This window comes from Podarcis bocagei, assembly GCF_964188305.1.
Source record: "Podarcis bocagei genome assembly, chromosome: 1".
NCBI classification, from domain to species: domain Eukaryota; kingdom Metazoa; phylum Chordata; class Lepidosauria; order Squamata; family Lacertidae; genus Podarcis; species Podarcis bocagei.
In genome coordinates, this window is record NC_138125.1 from 67,561,168 (window position 1) to 67,572,128 (window position 10,961).

Here is a 10,961-nt window from a genome sequence, read left to right on the forward strand (position 1 = left end):
CTCAAAGTCTGGATCCAAGTCTTAAAGAGTAGCTTCTAAAGATGGGATAAAATCTCAAAGGAAGCTCCCTCAAACTTACCACTTAATGCTAATGAAGAAAGTTGACCCTGGTACAGTGGTACCTCGGGTTACATACGCTTCAGATTACATACGCTTCAGGTTACAGACTCCGCTAACCCAGAAATAGTGCTTCAGGTTAAGAACTTTGCTTCAGGATGAGAACAGTTTCAGGTTAAGTATGGACCTCGGAACAAATTAAGTACTTAACCTGAGGTACCACTGTATATGCTGTACTGTACGTCAATTGCAATACCATTCTAACACCTTGCCTGCAAGTATTAATTTGGAGAGAGATTATACTAGTTGCTGGAAACCTCAGGAAGTGAGAGTGCTCTTGCATTCGGGCCCTGCTTGTGGGTTTCCCACAGGCATCTATTTGGCCACTGGCCTGATCCAACAGGCTCTTCTTATTTTCTTGTGTTTTACTCCGCCCACCCCTCAATAGTGGAAAGTGGCATGACACAAGTGTATTTGCCCATGGTATGCACACTTACCACAACACAGTTGCTAACTAGAAATAATGATACTGAGCTACCATTTTCGGCTATTAAAAAAATACCCTCCAGTTTCAGGTTTCAACAAATGAAATCAGCCATATGGTAGATGAAGAGACATTAAGAAGGCAGTAAGGTAAAATAACAGGTTTTTCTATGGTTTTTACTGTCTCACCTCACCATTACCCATTTCTATAATGCATAATAGCTTTACGCTGTGCTACACTGCCATATGGGCAGTGATAGCTGTTCAGTGCAGTAGTGCCACCCTCTCTTATTTGCCACGGACCACAAACTGCCTGTTGATGGCCTTGCTAATGAACATGAAATTGAATTACACTCTGATTTCTCCTAGAATTTACCCCTGTAGAATAATCCAGGCACAGCACAGTTCCCTATTATAAAAATGTCACAAAAACATCTGCTTTTCTGTTCATAACTTTTCGCTGAACAACAAGCCTGTAGAGTTGCAATTCAAAAGCTCACATCCTGCATTCTGAGCATAATTTGGCCCAGACATACAAATATTATTTCATTATTATGCTGTGTGACAAAACACACTTCTGCATTCTCTATCTAGAACAGATGCACCAGTACCTAGTTCTTCCTCATTTAAAATGCCACAGCATATTTATATATTGCTAGTATATACTAGAAACTATTTTTGAAAAGGAAATCAAACTCTATTCATTTAGAATTCTTTCTCACTTCAAGTCTGCTAGTCCAGATTGCTTAAACATAATTTCAGGATCAGTACAGACACAAGAAACTACTGGGAAGATAAAATGTAGGTAGTTATACCCATGCACATAAGTGAAGCAAACCCAGTTTACGCTCCAAGGCACCACGCGTTTTAATGAAATCATGTATATTTGAAACACCATTGAAAAAGCCTGCAGACACCCCGTTCCACCCCTTTTTGTAATGTTCTTGTGCCATTTTCAGGTCACTTCCAGGTTCAGCGTGATGCACATGTGTGCAGTCATACACATATCAGACACGCCTAAAATGGTTGCTGCCTGTATGTCTCATGCTGCAATTTCATTTTATCTAAGAGATCTTTATTAAATACTAAAGAATATATTGAAAATTAATGCCATTCATCCTAAAATATTTTCAAATGCTACCCACATAATGTCATTGCTAATTTTAGGATAGCTCTGTTCTAGTCAAATAAGAGGGCTGCCAAATAAGAGAATAACTCAAGCTATACCTGCATTGATGTGTGGGCTGATGGTGAAAACGTTAACTGAAAACAACACAGCCAATCACAGGGTTGCTGACTGATCCAGTGGAGGAATAGGGTATTTTCATTTATTTCCTCTGGTTTTGCAGTCCCTTATGCCACCCATTCCAAAGGGTACCCTAACCCTCTGGAGCAGATATGGCGGAGGTGGCAGTTCAGGAGAATAATAGAAACAGATCTCATATCTTGAGATCAACAGGTGAACAGTATCAATATCATAGTCCTGGTGGCACAGTCATGCTGGCATTAGAAATCAAACTATTTGAAACTTCAAAATTTTGAAATAATTTTTTTAGAGAGAATCTTCTCTGAAATATTTGTGGTTCTGTACTTCAGGGATGGCCCAACATTTACAGACTCCTTTCCCCTTTCTCTGAATGCAAGACAATCATGCCTTACTGATCATCTGGAGCCAGTACAATGCCAATCCAAGAATTAACTACTTGGATATGTCAGATACCACTGACAGAATCATAGGGACATAGGAATGCAACACAAACAAGCTGGATCAAGCCAATGTCCAATCTAGTCCAGCATCATGTTCTCATAGTGGCCAAAAACAGATGTCTATTGGAAGCTTGGAAGCTAGACAACAGGCCACCTGCAATTCCCAGGAACTGGTATTCTGAAGCATACTAACTCTGACAGTTGAGGTACAATAATATGCAGTCATCATGACTAGTAGTCATTGATAGCCTTGTCCCCATGAATTTGTCCAGCTACATGAAAAACCAGCTACATAAAATGCTGTGATGAGATAATAGAGATTATGTATTGGATTAGGAGCATTTTTGGACACCAATCCCATCATGTAGCTGTAAAGAAAGTGGTTTTAAGGCAATGTAGAAGTTTTTAATCCACATCAAGGCCAAATGTATATTTTTAAAGCTTCCCTTTTTATGTAAAGAGGACTACGTTCAAGAAGGGACTGCATTTAGTCATACTTTGGCAATACTGAAATGAACTGAGGTACTGTACTGGGAAACGGTCACAAACAATAATGGCTGTACTGTATGAGATCTACTTTCAGGTTTTGGATTAAAAGTAGTAATTTTGTGGGGTATAAATTTCTCTTCTAAAATACTTTAGATATCACCCATATTTAGCTTTTTTCAAACAGTTCAGTCATCAGTACTGTTTCACTGGGTTGCTACTTCTTTGGTACCGGTATATTTTTTTCTTAGGCTGCTTCCTCTTTCCTGGATTAGTGATGTGATGATCCTGACCATGGTGATGTCACAATGAAACAAAACTAATTAGATAAAACTGCATAATGACACCCCTGAGGACACACAAGGGCAATTTACATCAATATTAACATTTTCACAAGGCATGCAAATCAAAAAGGGAGGTTTTTTGGCCCTTGCAAAAGTGTTCATGGAAAAACAGCGAGGAGGTTCAGCTCTTAGAATATGGCATCAAAAACACATTGCACATTATAAGCATACCCAAGAATTATACTGTGTAATATAGTCACTTTCCTTACAAACAATTAGTGAAACAATTATGACCAAATTAACCATATTAACAAAAGCAAATATCTGGAATTTGTTCAGCTGTACTAGATATGGGATATATGGATTTCAATCAAAGGAAGCTATTCCGTGGATTCCAGACAGTAATAGGCAGTCAAATACTGTAAATTTATTTGAAATTTCATATTACTAATCTAGTTATTAATCTACTTTGCTTTAGTATTCTGTATTTTGTATATTTGAATATAGATGGATAGTCTGAGTGGTGCAGATGAAACTATGCTTAAGCAATGTGGAGCAAGCCCTGCTGAAGAAGAAATTCCTTCTGCCAGATTTAACTACCATTAGCTGCAATAACTGCAACAACATTACCCATGATTAGAGCTAATCAAAGCGCCTATTGAACTCAAGATCTGAAACCAGTTTCCAACCATAATTTCAGATACTGGATTAAGCGGAAACCCTAGTTAGTTTAAAAGTAATTAACATTGCCGACTGCCTAACAGTTTACCACAACTCACACTCCAAGAGGGAATAGTGTGATTTCACATCACAGCATGGGCATGGCCAGGGGGGCAGGGGGGCAGCTGCCCCCCTCCAATAAATAAAAATCAATACAAAGCAAAGAATAAGCAAACTGAGGTTCTGCCCCCCCAACAAAGCCCTCCCCCACACAAATGCCCTGACACCCCCTCCCAACAAAAATCCTGATTACGCCCATGCACTGCAGTCCTAATTGCTTACGTTAAACAAATGAAAGTGTTATATCCACATTCATCCTTTTTACATGTTTTCTATGCTAGTTTGGCCTCCAGGTTACCCAGATTATAAACAGCCAACAGAAATTTCAGACTATAATATTGAAATGTAGCAAGTACTTACCTGGAATTTGAGAACAAAATTCAGCACTTTTGCACTGACACTGTGAGAAAGAAAGAGTTTGATATTTCATACTTTATGGTAGAATAGTGAAAAAAACGTTTAAATTTAGAATCCTAATCCAATGAAATCCACAAACAGAAACCAGGTTCCATTAATTAATTCCCCCCCTAAGCCTAGGATACTATGCAGGCTGAGGGCATCCCGCACTCCTGCACCACGTTCTTTTTCTAACAAATTAAGGTTGCAACCCTATATTCACTTATCTGGGAGTAACCCCCATTAAAGTAATGGTTCTTACTTCTCAACAGACATGTATAGAATTTTACTGCAAGTGGCTTAAGCTCCTAATTGGCATATAAAGGAGGAAATGGACATCAGACACCCTTTCCCTCCCTTCTGATCACTGAACAACGATCTGTGCTTTCAGACTGAAAAGCACGGAACTTCCGTCCAGCAAGACTAGAAGGGTCAACAAGGAAAATGTTCAAGATGGAAGAATGTGAACCAATTTACATTAATGACATTTAATGTTGATTTCTAGGCAAACACTGGATTGCAATTTAGGGATTGGCCAAACTCAGGAACCAATCATTGTTTTCATCACAATTTTTCCTGTCGACTTTGGTTGTTAACTCTCTGAATCACAACGGTTCCAGAAGGATGCTGAAGTGTAATGCATCTAAAAGAGTAATTGGGAAATTGTTCTGTTCAGATTATATCATAATCAACTTCTCTTTGAATAGCTCTAATTTCTGTTAAATTTTTAAGAAATGTGTTTGTATTTTCTTTGTATTATGGACACTAAAGCTTTAATTTTGAATTTATGTGGGTGTCTTTTACCACAATAAACTGCTATTTCATTTTATTTTTTTACAGATACAGTCCCTTAAGCTCAGGCTTGATTTGTAATAAAACAGCAAGCACTAGGCAGAGCTATGTTGCCTATTCCTTCCACAGAAAAGAAGTATATTTGTCAAGTTTCCAAGAAGGAGAGGGAGGGGAAATCTCCCTCTATCTATCTATGCAGCTTGCCATGGGATCCTTCCTTGGATTCGGCTTTAGGAGAGCCATATTTATGGCATTTTTGTTTACAATATGTGCCATCCTTCATGAGTCTTAAAGAGGAGCTTGAAGCTATCCATTGCTGCTGCTTTCCTGGCTTTTAGCCAAAGAGTCACATGTCTCTGCACTCTGCTCAAGTGCTTTTTTAGGAGAACATGTTAATCAGTTTTTAAAATTAAAATAAACAAACCTGTGTCACAGATCATCAATTCCTCTTCTACTGAAAATACAAGGCACCAGATAACATCATTTACAATGGCAGCTGCCAGATTCTCCTGAATCACCTGCTGCTGTTGGCTCAGTTCTCAGTAGCAGATTTCAACTAGCATTTTTTCCTCATTTCACCATTGGATTATGTCCATTATATTTTTAATTAACTTTTTTCTTTTCTGTTTGCCTTTTTTTTACAGTTTAACACTAATGATTTTATCTCTTAAAATGTTTATGAAAATTGATTTTTATACTTTATTGCCATTTAAAATTAACATTTCATATTGTCTTGTAAACCTTTTAGAGGTCTTTTGTACTAGTAAGTGGCATATAAATATTGTGAAATAAAATAAAAGCAAATACTTTTTCTTAATTGGTTATCAGTTATAAGGGTTATTTTATACATTACACAGAGAAAACCAGGCTTCCAATCTAGTCAGCCAAACCTGGTTCTCTAACAATTGTACCAGATTATGCACATGTTTTCAAACATGGGTTTGTTACAATTACACTTTATATGTATTTGAAATATCTTGGACATACATAGAATACCATTTCTGTTCTTCAACCCATTTTACAATATCAGCTTCCTCCATTATTTGAGGTCACTAGCAAAGCAACTGCATAATTCTAGAGATTACTAGAATACAGATTTCTTGCTAATGTCATTCAGAGAGCATTTTCCCAGGAGTCCTCTCCTGGGAATCAAGGAAGATATTAAAAACAAGTTTGGAGAAGCAATTCTTGCTTTCTCTTACTTATATTCTCTTCCTCAGCAATAGGAGGCATTTTTGACAAAATGTGGTCACATTACAGTTCTCTACAGGGGAATACTGTATAGCACTGGCTTGTCTTAAATATTATGCTGTCATCCAGTGGCCATTGTTATGAACTGCACAACTCTTCTGTTTTACATTTATTAACAGAACTCAGAAATGGTTATGACCTAAATTAAACAGCATGGAATGCCATGGGGGGCTGGGAATAAGATAAGCCAGAAAATTCACAAAATGTAATCTTCCCACTAAAAGGACTAAAAACTAGAAAGGTGTAGGCCCTAAAGCCCTGAGGGACAAACAGTATTGTATTATTGATGTGTTTTGCCTCGTTTTAAAGAGCTACTCAGAGCAAGCTATTAAAGATTTCCCTCAAATAGTAAGTATGCATATTGCCAGAAGGGTTTCCTCTGAGGTAAAACTGTCAAACTTATACAGTACTAAAAAATCTGAAACAATCACTCCCCAGAGACAGCGGGGGTGGGACGAGAGAAAAATAGGAGAGCAGCATGCTGGTCGGGGCTGATGGGAGTTGTAGTCCAAAGCAGATGGAGGGCGCCAGGTTGGCAAAGTACGTACTAGACGGAGGGATAAGGAAAATTCTGACATTGGAATCTTTGCCTTGCATCTCTGTTAAGCGGAGGAAGAAGGGGCAGTTGCCTAGACCCCATTTATAGTACTCGATACCAGTGGGGTTTTGCTGAGGCGAAGTGTTATTTGTCAAGAAGGCTGTGAGGGAAAGAACACAGCTAACAGAGGCACGACACACAGACCCCTTCTCCCAACAAAGCAACAAAGTGCCTAGATTAAACCGAGTATACTAAAAGTAGAATTCCATAACCTACCCCAACACAAAGGAAAGAGAAGCCGCGCTTAAGTCAAAGCAGGAAGCGGCAGGATAAAGAAGCAAATGTTGTACATACTCTTAGACACTTCCTGCATTCTCCTCATAATGTACACTGAGGAGAGAACTAAAACTCTGGAGTTGCTGATCTGAAGCCTTCAGCAAGGTGGGGCAGTCTCAGACCTGACCCCACCCCAAGCTAGCTAAATGAGGGTAAATGTCTCCTGAAACTATTTCACCTTCTGGAGGCCAAAATTGGAATTACAAGCTCCTGGTCAGCTCAGCTGTACTCTGCCTGATAACGGCATCAGGCTGAATCACTTTTTGCCTGCATGTGTGGGTAAAGTTTGCAATCTCCACAGGGATTTAAAGTGAAACCCACTGTGTTTCGTAGAAGCTATCTGAAACATACTGCATTAATAATAATAATAATAATAATAATAATAATAATAATAATAATAATAATAGAATTTATATTCCGTCCTATAGCCAGAGGTTTCAGGGCGGATACTCTGTCTCAGGTGTATAATTCAATTATCAGAAGGGTCCACATAGTCTGAGTTCTGTACTGATGTAAGGAATATAATTTTAAACTGTTTAGAATTATTCCAGGCTCTGGGTGTATTATTATAAACACCAGAATCCAATAGTTAGAAGAATAAAAAAATAATAATCCCCCTGCCCCGTGAAGAAAAGCCTGTCTTTTGCTTAGGCCACATCACAACTAAAGTTTGATTTATTCCGGCCATGAGCATCAGAGGAATAGGTTTCTGTTAAGAAATTCGGCTCTAACTAATGAGGATGAGATCATGGGCTGAGCACACCTGTGCTATCTCCTGGTGGCTGGTAGCTCAAGGTCAGTATGGCCGCCTGCTTAATTAACAGCAATTATGAACCTGTTGTGAGAATATGTCCTCCCAAATCCTGGAAGGTTCTATCTAGCTGAGCTTCTGATTGGCTAGGTAGTCCGGTTGTTAGGCCAGTTTTATATAATTTTGACTTACGCCATTTTTCAGTGCTTCACACCTTTTCCTGATGCTAGAGCACAGGTGTTCCTACAGGTGTAGGTTCATGTACCTTGTAGGTTTATATTAGACTAAGTTTTCCTGTGGTTTTTTTAATGTATTTTTATTAAAGATCTTCTTGATTTACAAAGGTATGTGTAATGTCTCCCTCTTGTATTTTATTTTTTTTATCATTTCTGTTTTCCAACAGTATTTTATTTCTACTTTTCATGGGGGTTTTTTATTATTCACCGTCAATAAATTGCCTCATTCATATTGTGTCTTGTTTTATTCTAGAAAGCTTGGGTCCTCACTTCTGATGTTTGGGACTTCTTGGTTAATGGCTACTGTACAGTGTAGTTTGTCTGTGGCTCAGAGGGCAGAGAATGGACTTTTAGCTCTTGCCTGCCTGAATCTGCAGGGTCTCCTGACCAAAACTGGAAGACAACAAGAGTGGTGTCAGTATACTACTTTTGCAGAGTCCAGTTGAAAGGCTCTGGCTGGATTTTTCTACTGACTTAGGCCAAGCAAGAGTCCTCACTTCCTGGGCTTGGAGGTCAGGCAATCTTGACACACATACCCCAAATTAGAGCAGAACAACATACTCCAAGGCAAATACCTCAATGTTGTCCTTTAAGGTTCATGATATATATTTTTCCTTTGCTTTTTTTCTTTTTATACCACTGTGTCATAAAGCTATACAGTGGTGCCCCGCAAGACGAATGCCTCGCAAGACGGAAAACCCGCTAGACGAAAGGGTTTTCCGTTTTGAAGATGCTTTGCAAAACGAATTTCCTATGGGCTTGCTTCGCAAGACGAAAATGTCTTGTGAGTTCCTGCGGGGGTTTTTTCCTCCCCCCCCCTTTTCCCAAGCCGTTAAGCCGCTTATCAGCTGATCCTAAGCCGCTAAGCCGCTTAACAGCTGATCCGCTAAGCCGCTTAACAGCTGATCCGCTAAGCCGCTTATCAGCTGATCCGCTAAGCCGCTTATCAGCTGATCCGCTAAGCCGCTAAACCACTTATCAGGAGATCCGCTAAGCCCGCTAAGCCACTAATAGCGCTAATCCGCTAAGCCGCTAATGGGCTTGCTTCGCAAGACGAGAAAACCGCAAGACGAAGAGACTCGCGGAACGGATTCTTTTGGTCTTGCGAGGCACCACTGTATCACAGCAGTTTACAATATAGATATAAAATTGTATATTTTATATTTTTATACAATATAAATTTTATAATTGTATATTTTATATTTATATACAATATAAATATAAAAACTTAAAACCAAACAACAACATTACAAGTTAAAAACAAAAGCATAGGGACTTGGGCTCGGCTCTCTCCACCCCTTGGTCCCTCCTGGCGGCAGCGGCACTTCTTCCCTCGTCCCCAGAGGAAGAACTGCTCGTGTGTGGCTAAAGAGAGACAGTGGTCAGTAATGGCCTGGCATATACCTTCCACTGCCTTGACAGTCCACGCTGTAAGGTGAAGTTCACAACAGTATGCACTGCTCACCGAAAAGCTGTTTCTCAGAAGGCTGCCTTACCATGAGTGCTGTATCCCAGAGCATGCTGCAGTTGGGCCAATGTGCTCCCTTGCGCCCCAAAGAAAGAAGAGAAGGCTAGCAATTATAACTGTTTTAGGGACGTTCTTATATACCCTGAACATATCCTTGGAAATAGACATTACCTTCATATTGTCCTGCGCGTTTCTTCCTCCTGCCATCTTCCTCCAGATCAGGATGGCAGGAGGTCTGCAGAGCCTACAGGGACACAAAGAGCCATATGGGATATTTTTATTTTTCTGAACCTCAAAATAGGCCTCAGTTACAGAAAGACCTTTCTTAGTAACCTTAGGGATGTATATTTGACCTCAGACCTTTTGCACATTCATACATTTTTTTAGATTCATACAATCCATATTTATGAATGGCCAGTTTATAACCATAAGGCTAAAATAGCGCAGAGGGGGGAAGTAAATAAGTCTGGAGTAGAATGAATGACCACTGGCTGAAAACTGATTTACTAAGGGTGAAATCCTAACTGCACTTACCTAGGAGTAAGAGCCACTGCTCACAGTCTTTTGCTGTTCTTCTTCAAGGTCTTCTACGATTAGATCTTCTGAGAGGAAAAGAAGGCTGGCAGTTAGAGAAACTTTCTTATATACACTGAAAATATTCTTGGAAATAGACATTACCTTTATGTTGTCTTGGGCCTTTCTTGAGCTCCTCCAATGAAGGAGCTCTTCTGCCATCTTTCTCCACATGAGGAACGGAGGAGGTATGCAGAGCCTACAGGAAAAACAAAAGAACCACATGTGATATGTTTATTTTTCTGAACCTCAAAATAGGCCTCCGACAGTTCAGAGACCTTAGGGACTAATATTATTCTGAAATCAACGTTTATATGCTGAAGGGTTTTACCTTTTGTGTCCTCTCAAAGAGGGGTCCAGAGGGGGATGCCAAGGGTGAGGGGGTGGGCAAGGGGGAGGTCTCTGGGAGAGGGGAAATTCTATTCTTTCTTCCCAATCAGGAAAACACTTTTCTGAGTCTGGAAAGCCTAGAAAAGAAAGAGAAATAGGGCTCACTGTTACTGCTCTCTAACGCCTCTATGCTCAATATGAATTCTCTATCATCAAAGAATTTAGATGCTGAAAGAAATCCTGCTTACGTGTCTTCCTGCTACTCTCACAAGCATGAAATGCTCCAAGCATAGGAGATCCCCCAGCCCCTCTAGAGCTCTGGTGACCAATGAGCCAGCAGATGGAGGTGTCACAATGAACCTCGTGACCCAACAACCCTGGGCCCTGAGAAAACTAGCAGCCACAAGCACTGCTCCTATTAAGTGACACTACTAAGTTCTCTCATATGTCTTTTCTTCCATTTTCCACTTTTTATAAATATGCAAAATGTGCC

The 10,961-nt window shown here is 39.7% G+C and overlaps 1 protein-coding gene and 1 long non-coding RNA gene across 23 annotated transcripts in view; both read right to left on the reverse strand.

Annotated features, from left to right (window-relative positions):
• The window catches only part of CCDC73 (coiled-coil domain containing 73), a 74,882-nt gene that overhangs the window by 48,482 nt on the left and 15,439 nt on the right, over positions 1–10,961 (reverse strand). For 5 of the 22 annotated variants that reach the window (XM_081163892.1, XM_081163884.1, XM_081163890.1 and 2 more), the window contains exons 1-3: positions 10,717–10,955; positions 10,470–10,605; positions 4,158–4,197 (exon numbers count right to left, since the gene is read on the reverse strand). In XM_081163892.1, coding sequence (XP_081020018.1) covers positions 4,158–4,197; positions 10,470–10,605; positions 10,717–10,759 — 219 coding nt within the window. In that variant the 5' untranslated portion in view covers positions 10,760–10,955. The other 17 variants (XM_081163895.1, XM_081163894.1, XM_081163876.1 and 14 more) reach the window with 14 other exon arrangements.
• Positions 9,649–10,462, reverse strand: LOC308571613. Its single transcript, XR_014001551.1, has 2 exons — positions 10,100–10,462; positions 9,649–9,809 (listed from the first exon to the last, which is right to left on the reverse strand). It is a non-coding gene; the product is annotated as an uncharacterized lncRNA (long non-coding RNA).